This window comes from Myotis daubentonii, chromosome 2, assembly GCF_963259705.1.
Source record: "Myotis daubentonii chromosome 2, mMyoDau2.1, whole genome shotgun sequence".
NCBI classification, from domain to species: domain Eukaryota; kingdom Metazoa; phylum Chordata; class Mammalia; order Chiroptera; family Vespertilionidae; genus Myotis; species Myotis daubentonii.
In genome coordinates this window covers 113,836,370-113,856,211 of record NC_081841.1, presented here as the reverse complement: position 1 = coordinate 113,856,211, position 19,842 = coordinate 113,836,370, and the positions used below count along the sequence as shown (strand labels likewise).

Below are 19,842 nucleotides of genomic sequence, written 5' to 3'. Positions count from 1 at the left end.
TTGTTACATCTGTATTTATACCAGTTGATTCAATCCTATCAATCTCTATTACAAAGGTTAGGGTGTTTCTTATCTCCATTCCAGGGAGTAAAGATTATGTAGCTTAAGCATGATTGTTCGTAGTTAAAGTGATTAATTACCCGCCTGGCACTTAGTTGAGGGGTTTTATTCCCTCCCTAACTTCAGGGGAAAATCCCTACCTGGGGATTCAACCTTTCTCGGAGAGGTGACCTTGGTTAAAACACAGCACCAAGAAGGTGAGCAAACATATTAAGAACCGTATGCCATATATGCCAGGTCCCTTGAAACAGCAAGGATGGACCGGCTCCCGGCAGTTTATAATGGTCTTTATTATCCATAAATGAGTGAGATCATGTGGTATTTTTCCTTCATTGACTGGCTTATTTAACTTAGCATAATGCTCTCCAGTTCCATCCATGCTGTTGCAAAAGGTAAGAATTCCTTCTTTTTTACAGCAGCATAGTATTCCAACATGTAGATGTACCACAGTTTTCTAATCCATTCATCTGCTGATAGGCACTTAGGCTGTTTCCAGATCTTCGCTACGGTGAATTGTGCTGCTATGAACATAGGGGTGCATATATCCTTTCTGCTTGGTGTTTCTGGTTTCTTGGGATATATTCCTAGAAGTGGGATCATGGGGTCAAATGGGAGTCCCATTTTTACTTTATTGAAGAAATTCCATACTGTCTTCCATAGTGGCTGCACCAGTCTGCATTCCCACCAGCAGTACACAAGTGTTCCTTTTTCTCCACAACCTCTGCAGCACTTGTTGTTTGTTGATTTGTTGATGATAGCCATTCTGACAGGTGTGAGATGGTACCTCATTGTTGTTTTGATTTGCATTTCTCGGATGATTAGTGACTTTGAGCATGTTTTCATATGTCTATTGGCTTTATGAATGTCCCCTTTTGAAAAGTGTCTATTTAGGTCCTTTTCCCATTTTATGCTTGGATTGTTTATCTTACTTTTGTGAAGTTGTATGAGTTCCCTATAAATGTTGGAGATTAAGCCCTTATTGGTGATAACATTGGCAAATATGTTCTCCCATGCAGTGGGCTTTCTTGTTGTTTTGTTGATGGTTTCTTTTGCTGTGCAGAAGCTTTTTATTTTTATGTAGTCCCATTTGTTTATTTTCTCTTTAGTTTCCAAAGCCCTAGGAGCTGTATCGGTGAAGAAATTGCTTTGGCATGTGTCTGAGATTTTGTTGCCTTTGGACTCTACTAGTATTTTTATGGTTTCCAGTCTTACATTTAAGTCCTTTATTTATTTTGCGATTATTTTTGTGTATGGAGTAAGTTGGTGGTCTAGTTTCATTTTTTTGCATGTATCTGTCCAATTTTCCCAACACCATTTATTGAAGAGACTGTCTCGACTCCATTGTATGTTCTTGCCTCCTTTGTCAAATATTATTTGAGCATATTGGTTCAGGTCGATTTCTGGGCCCTCTATTCTATTCCATCGATCTATATGTCTGTTCTTGTGCCAGTACCAGGCAGTTTTGAGAACAGTGGCTTTGTAATACAGCTTGATATCTGGTATTGAGATCCCACCTACTTTGTTCTTCTTTCTCAGGATCGCTGCAGCTATTCGGGGTCTTTTTTTTATTCCAGATGAATTTTGGGGGAGTTCGTTCTAGGTCTGTGAAATATGCCATTGGTATTTTAATGGGAAGTGTGTTGAATTTATTGATTGCTTTGGGTAGTATGGACATTTTAATGATGTTGATTCTACCAATCCATGAACACGGTATGTTCTTCCATCTGTTTATGTCTTCCTCTATCTCTTTTTTCAATGTCTTGTAGTTTTCTGAGTAGAGGTCTTTTACCTCTTTATTTAAGTTCATTCCTACTTATCTTAATTTTTTTGGTGCGATGGTAGATGGGATTGTTTTTTCAGTCTCTCTTTCTGTAAGTTCACTATTGGTGTATAGAAATGCCATAGATTTCTTGGTGTTAATTTTGTATCCTGCTACATTACCAAATTCATTTATTAAGTCTAATAGTTTTTTGATGGAGTCTTTAGGATTTTTTATGTATAATATCATGCCATCTGCAAATAAGGACAGTTTTACTTCTTTTCCAATCTTGATGCCTTTTATTTCTTCTTCTTTTTGTCTAATTGCAATGGCTAATACTTCCAGTACTATGTTGAACAGGAGTGGTGAGAGTGGGCATCCCTCTCTTGTTCCTGTTCTTAGGGGAAATGGTGTTAGTTTTTGTCCATTGAGTATTATGTTGTCTGTGGGTTTGTCATATATGCCTTTTATTATGTTGAGGTATGATCCTTCTATTCCTACCTTGCTGAGAGTTTTTATCAAAAATGGGTGTTGGATTTTGTCAAATGCTTTTTCTGCATCAATTGATATGACTGGTTTTTTTCTTTTAATTTGTTTATGTGATGTATCACATTTATTGATTTCCAGATATTGTACCATCCTTGCATCCCTGGGATAAATCCTACTTGGTCATGGTGTATGATCTTTCTGATGTACTGCTGGATCCGATTTGCTAAGATTTTGTTGAGGATTTTGGCATCTATGTTCATGAGGGATATTGGCCTGTGATTCTCTTTCATTGTGTTATCTTTACCTGGTTTTGGTATTAGGGTGATCCTGGCTTCATAGAATGAGCTTGGAAGTGTTCCTTCCTCTTGAATTTTTTGTAGTAGTCTTTTGAGGATAAATTTTAGCTCTTCCTTGAATGTTTTGTAGAACTCCCCTGTGAAGCCGTCCGGTCCTGAGCTTTTGTTTGCCAGAAGCTTTTTGATGACTGCTTCAATTTCTTCCATAGTTATTGACCTATTGAGATTTTTAGATTCTTCCCAATTGAGTTTTGGAATGTTGTATTTTTCTAGGAATTTGTCCATTTCCGCCAGGTTGTCTCGTTTGTTGGAGTAGAGTTGTTCATAGTATTTTTTAACAATCATTTGTATTTCTGTGGGGTCTGGTGTTATTTTGCCTCTATCATTTCTGATTTTGTTTATTTGGATCCTCTCTCTTTGCTTCTTGGTGAGACTGGCTAGAGGTTCATCAATCTTGTTTATCCTTTCAAAGAACCAGCTCTTGGTTTCATTGATTTTATGTATTGTTTTTTTGGTCTCTATGTCATTTATTTCTGCTCTAATCTTTATTATCTCCTTCCTTCTGCTCACTCTGGGCTTTTCTTGTTGCTCCCTTTCTAATTCTTTGAGATGTAGAGTTAGATGATTTACTACCATTTTTTCTTGTTTTTTGAGATAGGCCTGTAGAGCTATAAACTTCCCTCTCAGGACTGCTTTCATTGTGTCCCATAGGTTTTGGATTGTTGTGTTTTCATTGTCATTCGTTTCCAGGATGTTTTTAATTTCTTCTTTGATCTCATTGGTAACCCAATCAATATTTAATAGCATGCTATTCAGCTTCCAGGTGTTTGAGTATTTTGGGTTGTTTTTATTGTAGTTTATTTCTAATATTATGCCATCGTGGTCTGCAAAGATGCTTTTTATGATTTCAATCTTTTTAATTTGGGGAGACTTTGCTTGTGACCCCATATGTGGTCTATTTTTGAAAATGTCCCATGAGCACTTGAGAAGAACCTATATTCTGTGGCTTTGGGGTGAAATATTCTGAAGATGTCATTTCAGTCCATCTGATCTATTGAGTCATTTAGGATTGCTGTTTCTTTGCCAATTGTTTGTCTAGAGGATTTGTCCAGTGATTTCAGTGGTGTATTAAAGTCCCCTACTATGATTGTATTGTTGTGGATCTCTCCCTTGATATCTTGCAGGAGTTTTTTCATGTATTTGGGTGCTACTGCATTGGGTGCATATATGTTTATCAGGGTTATATCCTCTTGTTGTATTGATCCCTTTAGTATTATGAAGTGGCCTTCCTTATATCTTGTTATGGCCTTCACTTTGAGGTCTATTTTGTCTGATATAAGTATTGCTACCCCAGCTTTTTTTTCATTTCCATTTGCCTGAAAGATATTTTTCCATCCCTTCACTTTCAGTCTGTGTGAGTCCCTTATTCTGAGGTGGGTCTCTTGTAGACAGCATATATATGGGTCATGTTTTTTTTATCCATTCAGCCACTCGATGTCTTTTGATTGGAGCATTTAGTCCATTTACGTTTAAAGTTATTATTGAAAGGTACTTGTTTGTAGCCATTTTTATTTTTTGTGCCTGTTTTCTTTCATAGCTTTTTATTTCTTCTTTTTACACCAGTGTCTTTAGCATTTCTTGCATTGCTGGCTTGGTGGTGATAAACTCCCGTAGCCTTTTTTAGTCTGTGAAGCTCCTTATTTCTCCTTCAATTTTGAATGATAGCCTTGCTGGATAGAGTATTCTTTGATTCATTCCTTTGGTTTGCATCATTTTGTAAATTTCCGTCCATTCTTTTCTGATCTGATGTGTTTCTGTTGAGAAATCATTTGATAATCTAATGGTAGATCCCTTGAATGTAACTTTCCTTCTCTCTCTTGCAGCCTTTAAGATTCTGTCTTTGTCCTGAACATTTGCCATGGTAATTATGATGTGTCTTGGTGTGGGTCTTTTCAGGTTCACCATGTTTGGGACTCTCTGGGCTTGTGTGACTCTTTTCTTCCCCACCTCGGGGAATTTTTCTGACATTATTTCTTCAAATAGGTTTTCTAGCCCTTGTTCCTCTTTCTCTTGTTCTGGCACCCCTATTATTCGTATGTTGTTTCGTTTCATGTTGTCTCATAGCTCCCTTAGGCTCTCCTTCCGTCTTTTCATTTTTTTCTCCAATTGCAGTTCAGTTTGTGTGTGTTTTGCTTCCCTGTCTTCTAATTCGCTAATTCGGTCCTCCACTTCTTCCTAGTCTACTGTTGAAACTTTGAGTGGTGTTTTTTGTTGCAGCTATATCACTCTTCATTTCTTCTTGGTTCTTACATAATTTGTTGATTTTTTCATCCGTTTCTTCTTGCTTCTTGCATAAGTTGTTGATTTTTTCCCTCCATCCAGTTTATGCATTCTAGGGCCCTTAATATGAATTCTTTTTCTGTCATACTGAATGCCTCTGTTTCACTTAGCTGCTTTTCTGGCGAGTCCTCCTTTTCTTTCCTTTGGGGGTTTCTTTGTCTACCCATGTTTGATCTCACTGACATATGTTCAGTCATTCAGGGGCTGCTCCTTGGGTGGCAGTGGCTCCTCAGGCTGTGGTTGCTCCTTGGGTGGTTGTGGTAGCAGCTGCTCCTCAGTTGGCAGCAGCTCCTCTGGTGGGTGCTGTTCACAGCTGTGGTGGCTCCTCTGGCTGGTGGGAGGAGGCTTCACACACAGCTGCTGTTCCTCAGACAGAGGGTGTGCTGATCACGAGGTTGCTGTTCCTTGGATGGAGGCGGTCTACACACGCAGCTGCTACTCCTTTAACTGGGGCAGACTGCTCACATGGCTGCTGTTCCTTGAATGGGGGCTGGCTTCACGCTGCTGTTGTTCCTCTGATGTGGTGGGCTGCTTGTGGGGCTACTGCTCCTAGGACTTGGACAGGTTGATTGCAAGTCTGCTGCTCCTCAGACGGGGGTGGGCTGCTTGCGAGGCTGCTGTTCTTTGGACGGGCATGAGCTGCGCGCGTAGCTGCTCCTCCTCAGATGGGGACGTGCCACTCACCCGGCTGCTGCTCATCAGATAGGTGCAGGCTGTTGTGGCTCTGCTCCTTGGACTGGTGCGTTCTGTGCAGGGATGCTGCTCAGGGCTGCAGCTCTTCGGACGTGGGTGGTCTGCTCGTGTGGGTGCTGCTCCTCGGACCGGGGTGGGCTTCTGCTGCTCCTCGAATGGGCCCGGGCCACTCGCAGAATTGCTGCTCCTCGGTTTGGGCAGGCTGCTCATGCGGCTGCTGCTGCTTGGACAAGGGCAAGATGCTTGTGCAGCTGCTGCTCCTCAGACTAGTGCAGGGTGTGCGTAGCTGCTGTTCCTTGGATGGGGGCAGGCTGCGCAGGGCTGCTACTCCTCAGGCGTAGGAAGATTGCTTGTGCGGCTGCTGCTCCTCGGACAGGTCAGACTGCTCGCATGGTTGCTTCTCCTTGGACGGGGAAGCGGGCTGCTCACACAGCTGCTGCTCCTTGGACAGGGGCAGGCCACATGAGGCTGCTGCTTTTAGGCTCGAGGCAGGCTGCTCACAGGGCTGATGCTCCCTGGACAAGAGTGCGCCGCTGCTCACGTGTCTGCTGCTCACGTGGTTGAAAAAAATAATGTGAAAAGAAGTAGGAAATAAAGGAACAAACAAAAAAAAGGAGAACAAAGAAAAAAGCAAAAAAAAAAGAAGGTAACAAAATAATAATAAAAAAATAAAAATGAAAAATTGAAATGTCATTCCTTTGGGTGGCTTAATTTCCCAGTTTTCTGGAATGTCTGATTTGTTGTTGTTGTTGTTGTTGTTGTTGTTGTTGTCATTGCTTGGATTGAAAGCCCCTCTATAGGCCAGACCCTGTTAACTCCCAGGGACTAATCATATTATTTTAGTCCTTCATCTCATTCAGGGTGGAATCTGGGTGTGGCTGTATTCCTTGCCTGGGGGCTGGAGGGAGGGGTGGGGTTATAACTGTTGTGCCCAGATCTCAAGGTTCCCAAAAAGCCCATCAGGGAGCCAGTGAGTTCGATGCAAAAGCAAAGAGTCCTTCATTTCGAACTAGTTCAGCTCCCCGACCACACTCACCGATAAAACAACGGTAAGCCCAGTGGCCGAAAGAGAGAAAACTCTGTGTGGATAGGGGGTTGGGGTAAGAAAGGACTGTGGGCCCTGCCGATTGGCCAGGCGCAAGTCGGTGTCTTGTTACACAGGATGTGGTCATATCTATGGTGACTTCCCTTGATTGTCATTGGTTAGTTTAAAGAAGTCCTGGGTGTAGCCACCAGCGGCTTGGCTTCTGGGAAGAAGCCTTGCTGAGCACATGGCCAAGGTAAGATGGAGGGCATAGCCCTTACCCTGGGGCAAGGTGGAGGGCGTAGCCCTTACCCTGGGGCAAGGTGGAGAGCATAGTCCTCGCCCTTTCAATAACTTTAGGAGAAAATGGCTGCCCAGGTTCTGGGCTCAGGGGTGACTCAGCACTCAATTTGCTGCCACTTCTCCTGGCCCCCCTTCTCTCCCCAGCCTCTCCCCAGATTCCACTCGTCTGCACCTTCTCCCGCTCCTCAGCACGGGTGAGTGTCTGTATCCGAAATGTCCTATGAACAGGGTTCAGTGAAAACAAACACCGGCTGCAGAAACGGGGGAGACTGAGTCTCTGTGAGCTCCTCTCTTACCGGCACTGCATGGTCTGGTCAGCACTTCAGGCTGCCTCTTTTAGGCTCAGTCCTCCGTAATTATGGAAACCAGATCTCAAATCCCCCAGCGCCAACAGTCCCGTGGATCTCTTTTCCACAGTCAGGGGCTGTGCCTATCCCAAGAGACTCGGCTGTGTGCAGCGCAGTCTCCCTCTGACCCTCTGGGCTCAGAGGTCTGGGAAACTTTCCTGCCCAGATCCCTGGTTTTTACCTTTCCAGGGGAACTCTGCCCTTCCCAGCTGCAAAGTATCTCACCAGCTGAGTATACTTTGCCAATTCGGGGTGGGTGTTATTAGTTTCAGCTGCTCACTCCATTTGCTCCGGGACAAGCCCTGGGACACATCTGCCTATTCTGCCGCCACCTTGTCTCCTGTTTTCTATCCAGTATTTCAGAAGACTCCTGCTTTCTCACTCTCTCCCTACTTCCTATATTTCCTTTGTTCCTCAAAGCTCTGACCACTCTCCCTCCCAGTCTAATTCAAATTTCATCAAGATAGAATCTTTCGGATTCTTATCTTCCTGTGATCAGATGAACAAACCTACCTGTATCTGCCCTCATTCTCTCCTCTTCCTTATTATGGTCTCCCCTTCCTCTTTCTATCTTTTGCAACATAAAGCTCCCCTGATTAATTCCTCTTTATCTGTAAGGTGTTCTCTAGACACCGCCGTCTTAAGACAATAAAGCTGAACAACACTCCACTGACCCACCTTCCCCAGCAGCTTCTGCCCCTGTTGGCCTCCCATGTCTCACCTGTACTTTACAGCTGAGGGAGAATGAAGGGAGTGTGAGGCCTGAAGGCCAGACTGCAGGGGGTTGAGGCACATCTGTGGACCTCTGGTCTAGCAGATGTATAGGGGCAGAGAGTGGAGGCAGGTCTGGAACCCCTTTTCTCTCTGCTCCCAGGAGACTGATTGAGGGTGGGCCCCATGAAGGAGGGCGTTGAGGGCAAAGTGAAGGGAAAATGGAGAGGAAAACAGGAGCAAGACCAAAAATGGGGTTTGTGAGCCAACATATATCCCAGTCTCATGGACACTCCTCCGAACAGAAACCCACTTCTCCCTTTGGCCATCATTCCTACCTGCTCCCCCTTCCCCCATGGATACCCTAGGGCCGCAGCATCATTTGTGGAGGCCATACCTCCCCAGACTTCTTCAGGGACCAGATGATATCCTGCAAGGCCCTCAGCAGCGGCTTCACCTGGTACTGCATGCCGTGTTTGGCACAGAGATTTCACCAGGGGGCCAACCTTGTGGAAGTTGTGCCAGGGCATAATGGGAAAGAGGTGGTGCTTGATTTGGAAGTTGAGGTGCCCGCTGAACCAGTCGTTGAAGGACTACTCCATATTATAGGTGGCTGCCAGTTGGTTGCTGAACCAGTCCTGGTAGGGCTTTTGGCCATTCTTCATGAGGATGTGATTCATCTGCTTGACCCACACAAGCCAGTGGCTCTCCAGGAACCTGATGAAGTTGAAGAAAAGGATGGCTCCCAGGACACCATAGAAAGGAATGTAGGTGAAGAAGAAATGAGTATAGTTTCAGACTGTTGTGGTCATAATGATCTGGTACTAGAAGTACTGTATTTTTCCATGTATAAGACACTAATTTTTTTCTAAAATTGTTAGACTGAAAATCGAGGAGCATCTTATACATGGAAGTCAGCTGAGGAGGGAGCCGTGGGTGCGTAGCTGCCCATACTTTGTCAAACAGGATTTCTCCAATCACAAACCTTATTGTTACTGATGTTAGCTGATGCCGTAATTGGAGGTGAAGGTGGAGAGTGCACAGATTCAACAGGGACCAGAGCGTTCTGAGCCCATAAAGATGTCAAAAAATAAAAAGGTAAATACCGGTAAGCGATTGTCTTACTCTGCAAAATTCAAACTGAATGTAATCAGCTATGCAAAAGAGCATGGAAATTGAGCTGCAGAGAGACAATTTGGACCTCCTCCCACTAAGTATGATCAGACAGTGGAGAAAACAGGAAGAACAACTCCTTAAGATGCCAAAAAAGAAGAAGGCTTTTAGAGGAAACCAGCAAAATGGGAAAACCTGGAGCAGAGGCTTAAGACTTGGATTGTGGAGCAGCACCAGAGTGGCTTATGTGTGTCACCCAAGCTTATTCAGTGTCAGGCAAGAATGTTTGCAAGTGAAATGAACATTGTTGATTCTATAGGAAAGGCGAAATTGTGCTTCAATTTCATGAGAAGAGAAGGATTGGCCATGAGAACATGAACAAAGTTAGCTCAGAAAATGCTACTCCTATGTCATACAACTTAGGAAAAAATATGATTTTGAACCAAGTCAGATTGCAAACATGGATGAGATGCCTCTCAATTTTGATATGCTTGCCAACAGAACTGTTGATGTGAAAGGAATCAAAAGAGGCAATCAAAACAAGTGGCCATGAAAAGACACACTATACTGCTGTGCTTTCATGCTGTACAGATTGTACTAAACTGCCTCCAATGCTTATTTTTAAGAGGAAAACATATCCTAAAGAGATAATAATACCACCTGGCATTATTGTGCAAGTTCAATAGAAGGGATGAATGAATGAATGAAGACATTATGGCCATTTGGTGTGCCAAGGTTTGGTCCAGAAGACCTGGGGGCTCTTAAAGAAGCCAGCTCTACTTGTCTGTGATCAGTTCTGAGCACATTTAACAGAAAAGACAAACAGATTTTGCAAACACACCTAGCAGTTATTCTGGTGGACTTACAGATCAGCCACAGCCACTAGATGTTTTAACCAATAGGCTATTTAAAGCCCTGATGAGAGAAGAATGAAGTAGATGCAAAAAGCAGATGATAACGACATTGACAGGAAGAGTGAAAAAAACGACCATTACCGAGGTCTGCAATTGGGTCCTAAACACATGGTATGGTGTCAAATGAGAGTGATTGTGAAGTCCTTCAAGAAATGTGGGATCAGCAATGCCATTGAAAACCTGAGGATGATCTCACATATGTAGACAGTGACTCAGAAGACAGCAGTGATAAAATAAATGTTGAAGAAATTGATTTGTCTGGGACTAATAGTGATGAAGAAGAGAGCAGTGATGCAACAGAGGCTGAATAAAGTGATATTTTGTATAATATCATAGTGCTAGTATATAAACATGACCTGTCTTTATAGCTACAAATTTCTGCCTTAACACTGTTTTTGCCACATCACTTAAGTTTTGGTATATTGTATTTTCTTCATTCATCTCTAAGATCTTTTAATTTCTCTTGTGATTTCTTTTCTGATCTGATCATATGTTTAATTTCCTCAAATTTGTGAATTTTCAAGTTTTATTTCTGTTGTTGATTTCTAACTTCATCCTATTTTGGTCAGAGATAATACTTTGTATGAAATATGCCATTTTAAGTCTGTTGAGACTTACTTTTGTGGTGTAGCTTATGGTTTACCTCAGAAAATGTTCTATGTGCACTGGAGAAGAATGTGTTGTTGTTTGGTAGAGTGTTCTGTGCATGTTTGTTAGGAATAATTGGTTTATTGTGTTGCTTGATATATTTGTTTCCTTACTTATCTTCTGTCTGAATGTTCTGTACATTATTTACAATGGGGTGTTGAAACTCCAATGCTTATTTTAGCATTGTCTCTTTCTACCTTCAGTTCTGTCAGTTTTGCTTCATATATTCTGTTAGTCTACCATTAGGTGTGTAAATGTTTATAATCATTATAACTTCTTTCTGTGTTGACGCTTTTATTACTACATAATGTCGTCTTTATTTCTTGTAACCTTTCTTATTTAAAGTCTATTTTATCTGACATTAACATAATAACTTCTGCTCTCTTTTGGTTGCTGTTTGCATGGAATAACTTTTTGTACACTTTCATTTTCAATCTGTCTTTGGATCAAAAGTGAGTCACTTGTAGGAAAAATGTAGTTGAATCACGTGTTTTTTAATCTACTATGCCAATCTCTATTTTGGTTGGAGAGTTTAATCCATTTATGCTTAAAGTAATGATAAAGAGGGACTTCTGCCATTTTACTTTTTGTTTTATGTATACCGGATACCTTTTGCTCCTCATTTTCTGCATGACTGCTATATTGTGTTTTCTAGGTGGGAAGAGACATTCCTGGTGCTTTATACTCTGCAATCTTCCTAGAGTTCTCTAGCAATCAATTTAGTCAGTTATAATATTCAGCTACTCCTTTTAGTTTCTTCAGCTTATTCCCCTTCTCTTTTACTTTACCCTTTTCCTATTTCTTCTAATTCAGTGAGGTTTTAAAAACACTTTGGAGCTAACAGGTTCTTTTAAGAATTTGACAAGAGGCTGCAGCTGGGGATGGTAGTGAGGGAGAGAGTGTGAGTATATTTCACAGACCTAGAACAAACTCTCCAAAAATTCATCTGGAATAAAAAAAGAAATTGACCCAAGCCATTATGCTCAATTAATATTTGACAAAGGAGGCAAGTGCATACAATGGAGTCAAGACAGTCTCTTCAATAAATGGTATTGGGAAAATTGTACAGGTACATGCAAAAAAAAAAAATGAACGTAGACCACCAACTTACACCATACACAAAAATAAACTCAAAATCAATAAAGGACTTAAATGTAAGATGGGAAACCATAAAAATCTTAGAAGAATCCACAGGCAGCAACATATCAGACATTTGTTGTAGCAATATTTTTACTGATAATGCTCCTAGAACAGTTGAAACCAAGGAGAAAATAAACAAGTGGGACTACATCAAAATAAAAAGTTTCTGCACAGCAAAAGGAACCATCAACGAAACAACAAGAAAGCTCACTGCATGGGAGAACATATTTTTCCAATCTTATATTTGATAAGGGTCTAATCTCCCAAATTCATAGGGAAGTCATACATCTTAACAAAAGGAAGATAAATAATTCAATCAAAAACTGGGCAAAGGACTTAAATAGACACTTTTTGAAAGTGGACATACAGAAGGCCAAGAGGCATATGAAAACATGCTCAAAGTCACTAATCATTTGAGAGATGTTAAATCAAAATGACAATGAGGTACGATCTCACACCTGTCAAAAGGGCAATCATCAATAAATCAACAAACAACAAGTGCTGGTGAGGATGTGGAGAAAAAGGAACCCTCATGCACTGCTGGTGGGAATGCAGACTGGTGAAGCCACTGTGGAAGACAGTATGGAGTTTCCTCAAAAAATTAAAAATGGAACTCCCATTTGACCTAGTGATCCCACTTCTAGGAATAGAAATCAGAAACACCAATCAGAAAGGATATATGCACCTCTATGTTCATAGCAGCACAATTTACAATAGCTAAGATTTGGAAACAGCCTAAGTGCCCATCAGCAGATGAGTGGTTTAAAAAACTGTGGTACATCTACATAATGGAATACTATCCTGCTGTAAAAAAGAAAGAACTCTTACCATTCACAACAGCATGGATAGACCTGGAGAGCATTATGCTAAGTGAAATAAGCCCATGGGAGAAATTTAAATATCACATGATCTCATTTGTGGAATACAATGAACAACATAAACTGATGAACAAAAATAGATTCAGTGACAGAGAAGCATCAAACAGACCGTCAAACCTCAGAGGGAAGGTAGGGGATGGGGTGTGGTCAGAGATTAAAGGGTTTATATGCATACATTTAAGCATAACCAATGGACACAGACACTAGGGGGGTGAGGGCTTATGCGGGGTGGGGGTGGGAGTGGCTGAGGAAAGGTCAATAGAGGGAAAAGGAGACATATGTAATACTTTAAACAATAGAGAATTTCAAAATAAATAAAAGTAACAGAAAAAAAAGAATTTGAAGAAAAATACCTATGCCTGTCTCCCTAGAAAAATCTATATACACAATCACCCTAAATAAGCAGACAATTAAAAGGTCCATAGAGGCCCTGGAAACCCACATGGCCCTCTTGAATACAGCCCCTATTATAAAAATGCATCTCTACCATCATCCTTTGGCACTCTGGGCAGAAGATATCTCCCATTAACAAGATACTTACTAGGAGACTGGTGAATGGAAACTGTCTTCTCAGAGATTTGTAGGTTATCTCTGAACATAGCTAAAAAAGCCTCTTTCCCGGAATATGAACTCATGATACCATTCCATGTTTATTCAATTAATTGCATGCCACTAACTTTGAACGTGTATGAGGTAGTTATTTATACCTTACAATATAAGCTTGTGATTCCCTCTAATTTGTAACACATAGGTATAACAGACTAGTTTTTAAGTGAGGACAATTTAAATTAATAAAATATATACATCTATATGTGTGTATGTTAAGCCTGGTTTCTCTCTAAGAAATCAGTACAGTAATAAGACATGATATATACATATGCCAATATTGATAATAAGTCAACTATCTTCTAGATGGATCTGTTTATACACTTAAATAGCATTTATTGTTGTATTAATTACTGCTGACAAAAAGTGTTATAAAAGTCATCAAGAAAGCAGTATTCTTTTAAGGAAATTAAGTAATCCATTGGCAAGTGTGTTCAAGTTCTAAATTTGGTTAGTAAACTCTTAAAGAAGGGACACCAAGGTATATTTATGCTGCTCATGGATTAGAGGGTCAAAACTGATAAAGTTGAAAATTTAAAAACAAAACAATAATGAAACAATAATGTTCTGTCATGGTGAATGTTTCTGGAATGGGACCTTCCAGAATGGATGAGTGCTACCTGACTCCTGGACTAATTGCTGTGTACAGCTTGGTAGGTGATGTAGGCTTTTCTTAGCCACATTGACCAAGAAGCAGTACTCAGGGATCATTCACAGGTTCTAACTGTCCAGTGCTTAGGCATGGTCACTGAGCAACCAACAACATACCCATTTTAAATAGTATCTTTTGAGTTTTATTTTCATATCATATCATATAGTAACATCAACATATTTTTTTTATCCAAAAATGATGTTTTTTGAAAAAAATAATGAGAAGAATGTTATTGTTTTCTATCTTTGCAAATCTCTTTAATGGCTGATTTGATGGATAACACTTGGATTCTCATACTCACTTTTGCATACAGTCTGTTGTGATATGTTGTTTGAGTTGAAGTACATGAGAAAATCTAATGACTCAGATATGTAGTTGAGAAAGAGAGGACCTTTAACTCCCATGAAAGGGACTCTGGGACTCAAGGGGTCCTTGGGTCACACTTTGAGAACCACTGTCCTATAGAGTAGTTTGGAAGAACATATGAGTGGTGAGATTATTAGTGATCCTACTTGTTTCCTTTTTCACTTATATATTCCACAACAGAGGTGGATTACTTATTCAAATTATAAATGAGAAAGGAAGAAGCATGAGTATGTTGAGGAAAGATTTTGGAGGCCCTAGAGACCGAGGCAGTTTATATTTTGGAAACCAAAAAGCAACTGTAATTTCTTAAGCAGGCAAATGACCTATTAAAATTGTATTTAACCCTGGCTGGGTGGCTCAGTTGTTGGAGCATTGTCCTGTACAACAAAAGATTGCGAGTTCTATTCCAGGTCAGGTTCAATCCCTGGTCAGGGCTCCATGTTTTTTCTCTCTCACATTGGTGTGTGTGTGTGTGTGTGTGTGTGTGTGTGTGTGTGTGTGTGTGTTTCCCTCTCTCTCCCTTCCTGTCTCTAAAAATTAATAAACATATCCTCAGGTGAGGATTAAAAATTGTATTTGGGAAAAAATGGCTAGAATTAGAAGAGAAAAGCTACTTTATAGCTTGTCTCAGTAATATAGGTGAGTAGTGAGGTGGGCTATGCCTCAGATATTGGTGTAAATGAAGAGAAATTTTCAAAATTTGCAAAAACAGATCCAGAGACAAAGAAGCATCTATCAGACCGTCAAACTCAGAGGGAAAGCAGGGAAGGATGCAGGGAGGGGGAGAGATCAACCAAAGGACTTGTATGCATGCATATAAGCATAAGCAATGGACACAGACACTAGGGGGCTGAGGGCATGAGCAAGGGGGTGGGCAATAGAGGGATAAGGACACATATGTAATACCTTAATAAAGAAAAAAATAATAAATAGAATACTAAATGGAAAAAAAGACTTAATAAAATGTACATTGCCACAAAAACAATTTTTCACAGAAATTTTGAATGCAGAAATACCAAAACTTGAATATCTATATATATAAAACCCTAATATGCCAGTAGAATGGTGGAACAACCAAACAACGGAACAACCGAACAACTGGTTGCTATGACCACCAGGGGACGTGTGCGGAAATGGCATGCATCGGCAGCAGGTGGCAGAGCGCAGAACATGGTGGGCATCAACCTTGGCAGGATGGTGGAGCAGGTGAGCGGGGGTGCCAGACCAAGATGGGGCACCAGTCGCTGTCATCAGGGCGAGCCTCTAGTGGTTACTGAAAATTCTTTGCTCCCATGTGCCAAGGTCCTGATGGGTGCTCGCACCTGCTGCCGGTGCTGGAGCTACCACTCACACCCACTGCCAGTGCCAAAGCCGCTGTTCACACCCATTGCCAGCAATGGCCCCACTCACACCCATTGCTGGCGCCAGAGCCGCTGCTTGCACCTGCTGCTGCCACCCGGCACAGGCTCCGGCCGGCAGCCAGCATCTGGGGAAGGAAGGCCCTGGCCAGCAGCTGGAAAGCCCTGATCGGCCCTGATTGACGGCCAGGCCTAGAGACCCTACCCATGTGCAAATTTCGTGCAACAGGCCTCTAGTAGGGAATAAAGGAGAGGAGAGAGTTAAGATGACTGAGTTTTCAAGTCTAAAACATTTGGAGAATTTCTCCCTTATGTTGAACTTTAACCTTTTCTGAAAATTATTGTTATTAAGTTAACTGAAGTCTTGTCTTATTTTTCAGAGTTTGCCAGTCCATTCTAGGGCTCAGGAGAATGTCAACATGCTTCCCAACCTGCATTTGTCACAATGACTACCAGAAGAAAAGGAAGATCTATGACATCCCCAGAGAGTTACTTGCTGCTTACTTCCCTTAAGCCCTGCAGGCACTGAAGGCCTGTCTGTCCAGTTCCTGTTTTCACCGGACATCTGCAGTCAACCTCTTATGCACTCCAGCACCCCCATCAGTTCTCTCTTCTCCTTCACCAGTCCAGCAGTGAAGAGACTGCTAGGCTGGAAGCAAGGAGATGAAGAGGAAAAGTGGGCAGAGAAGGCAGTAGACTCTTTAGTGAAGAAGCTAAAGAAGAAGAAAGGAGCCATGGATGAGCTGGAGAGGGCTCTCAGCTGTCCAGGGCAGCCCAGCAAATGTGTTACGATTCCTCGATCCTTGGACGGGCGGCTGCAGGTGTCCCACCGCAAGGGTTTGCCTCACGTTATTTATTGCCGAGTGTGGCGTTGGCCTGATCTGCAATCTCACCATGAGCTGAAGCCCCTGGAATGCTGTGAGTTCCCATTTGGCTCCAAGCAGAAAGAGGTGTGCATTAACCCCTATCACTACTGCCGTGTGGAGACATCAGGTCAGTTTTCTTCATGATATCATGGTGTATTTTAAAAGTTAAAGAGGTGTGTCCCAGTTGATGGAGAGTTATGGGGTATAAGCAATACAAGGACCACCCCAATCACCAAAAGGAGATGGGGGAGGTTCAATTTTGAGGAACTAATCCACAGTTTTGTAGTCACAAAAATCTAGAATTTTCATTTCAGCATATATGTCAACTCTGTGATTTTGAAAATGCAGTTTTATATGTTTTGGAGTCATCATCATCATGTTCCTCTCTATATATTTCTTCTTCTTCAAGCAGTTCCTTTAACATTATTTGCAATACTGTTCAATACTGATTTGGTGATAATGAGCTCCTTTAGCCTTTTTGTTGTTGTTGTTTTTTGTTTTGTTTTGTTTTGGTCTGGGAAGTTCTTTAATTTTCCTTCAATTTTATTTTTTTTATTAGTTAAGGTATTACAAATGTGTCCTCATCCCCCCCATTAACCCCCAACCTCCCCCCACCCCGCTCCGCAAACTCACGATCCCATCCCCCTGTTGTCCATGTCCATTGGTTTGGCTTATATACATGTATACAAGTCCTTCGGTTGATCTCTTCCCCTTACCCCTGCCCTCCCCTACTTTCCTTCTGGGGATTGATAGCCTGATTGCTGTTTCTCAGTCTTTGGATCTGTCCCTTTTCATCAGTCTATATTGTTCTCTATAATCCACAAATGAGTGAGATAATGTGGTATTTATCTTTCTCTGACTGGCTTATTTCACTTAGCATAATGCTCTCCATTTCCATCCACGCTGTTGGAAAAGGCAAGAGTTACTTTTTTTTTTTTTTACTGCAGCATAGTATTCCATTGTGTAGATGTACCACAGTTTTCTAATCCACTCATCTGCTGATGGGCACTTAGGCTGTTTCCAAATCTTAGCTATGGTGAATTGTGCTGCTATGAACATATGGGTGCATATATCCTTTCTGATTGGCGTTTCTGGTTTCTTGGGATATATTCCTAGAAGTGGGATCACAGGGTCAAATGGGAGTTCCATTTTTAGTTTTTTGAGGTAGCTCCATACTGTTCTCCACAGTGGCTGCACCAGTCTGCATTCCCACCAGCAGTGCAGAAGGGTTCCTTTTTCTCCACATCCTCTCCAACACTTGTTGTTTGTTGATTTGTTGATGATAGCCATTCTGACAGGTGTGAGATGATACCGCATTGTCATTTTGATTTGCATCTCTCATATAATTAGTGACTTTGAGCATGTTTTCATATGTCTTTCGGCCTTCTATATGTCCTCTTTTGAAAAGTGTTTATCTAGGTCCGTTGCCCATTTTTTTATTGGATTGTTTATCTTCCTTTTATTAAGTTTCATGAGATCCCTGTAAATGTTGGAAATTAAACCCTTATCGGTCGTATCATTGGCAAATATGTTCTCCCATGTAGTGGGTGTTCTTGTTGTTTTGTTGATGGTTTCCTTTGCTGTGCAAAAGCTTTTTATTTTGATGTAGTCCCATTTGTTTATTTTCTCTTTAGTTTCCATTGCCCTAGGAGCATTATCAGAAAAGAAATTCCTTCAGCATATGTTTGCAATTTCGCTGCCTGTGGATTCCTCTAGTATTTTTATAGTTTCCTGTCTTATGTTTAAATCTTTTATCCATTTTGAGTTTATTTTTGTGTATGGTGTGAGTTGGTGGTCTAGTTTCATCTTTTTGCATGTATCTGTCCAATTTTCCCAACACCATTTATTGAAGAGACTGTCTTGATTCCATTGTATGCTCTTGCCTCCTTTGTCGAATATCAATTGGGCATAGTGGTTTGGGTCGATTTCTGGGGTCTCTATTCTATTCCATTGATCTATATGTCTGTTCTTGTGCCAGTACCAAGCTGTTTTAAGAACAGTGGCTTTGTAATACAGCTTGATATCTGGTATTGAGATCCCACCTACTTTGTTCTTCTTTCTCAGGATTGCTGCACCTATCGGGGTCTTTTTTTATTCCAGATGAATTTTTGGAACGTTAGTTCTAGATTTGTGAAATATGCCATTGGTAATTTAATGGGGATTGCATTGAATCTATAGATTGCTTTGGGTAGTATGGACATTTTGATGATGTTGATTCTACCAATCCATGAACACGGTATGTTCTTCCATCTGTTTATGTCCTCCTCTATCTCTTCTTTCAACGTCCTGTAGTTTTTGGCATATAAGTCTTTTACCTCCTTAGTTAAGTTTATTCCTAGGTATTTTAATTTTTTGGTGCAATGGTAAATGGGATTGCTTCTGTAGTTTCACTTTCTGTAAGTTCACTATTGGTGTAAAGAAATGCCATGGATTTCTTAGCATTAATTTTGTATCCTGCTACATTGCTGAATTCATTTATTAAGTCTAATAATATTTTGATGGAATCTTTAGGGTTCTCTATGTACAGTATCATGTCATCTGCAAATAAGGACAGTTTTTCTTATTCTTTTCCAATCTGGATGCCTTTTATTTCTTCTTTTTGTCTGAACACAACGGCTAGTACTTCCAGTACTATGTTCAACAGGAGTGGTGAGAGGGGGCATCCCTGTCTTGTTCCTGTTTTTAGGGGGAATGGTTTTAGTTTTTGCCCATTGATTATGATGTTGGCTGTGGGTTTGTCATATATGGCTTTTATTATTTTGAGGTATGATCCCTCAATTCCTATCTTGCTGAGAGTTTTTATCAAGAAAGGTTGTTGGATTTGGTCAAATGCTTTTTCTGCATCAATTGATATGACTATGTGGTTTTTTTCTCTCAATTTGTTTATGTGATGTATCACATTTATTGATTTGCAGATATTGTACCATCCTTGCATCCCTGAGATAAATCCTACTTGGTCATGGTGTATGATCTTTTTGATGTACTGCTGGATCCGATTTGCTAGGATTTTGGCATCTATGTTCATGAGGGATATTGGCCTATAATTCTCTTTCATTGTATTGTCTTTATCTGGTTTTGGGATTAGGGTGATGTTGGCTTCATAAAATGAGCTGGGAAGTGTTCCTTCCTTTTGGATCTTTTGACATAGTCTGAGGAGAATAGGTTTTAAGTCTTCCTTGAATGTTTGGTAAAACTCCCCTGTGAAGCCATCTGGCCCCGGGCTTATGTTTGCTGGAAGCTTTTTGATTACTGCTTCGATTTCCTCCATAGTTATTGGCC

General features: G+C 41.0%; 1 protein-coding gene across 5 annotated transcripts in view; it reads left to right on the top strand.

The window, feature by feature from the left end:
- SMAD9 (SMAD family member 9) overlaps positions 1-19,842 on the top strand; it is a 111,129-nt gene that overhangs the window by 11,352 nt on the left and 79,935 nt on the right. For all 5 annotated transcript variants that reach the window (XM_059684315.1, XM_059684317.1, XM_059684316.1 and 2 more), the window contains exon 2: positions 16,078-16,690. In XM_059684315.1, the coding sequence (XP_059540298.1) occupies positions 16,279-16,690 (412 nt within the window). In that variant the 5' untranslated portion in view covers positions 16,078-16,278. The remainder of the gene's footprint in view (positions 1-16,077; positions 16,691-19,842) is intronic.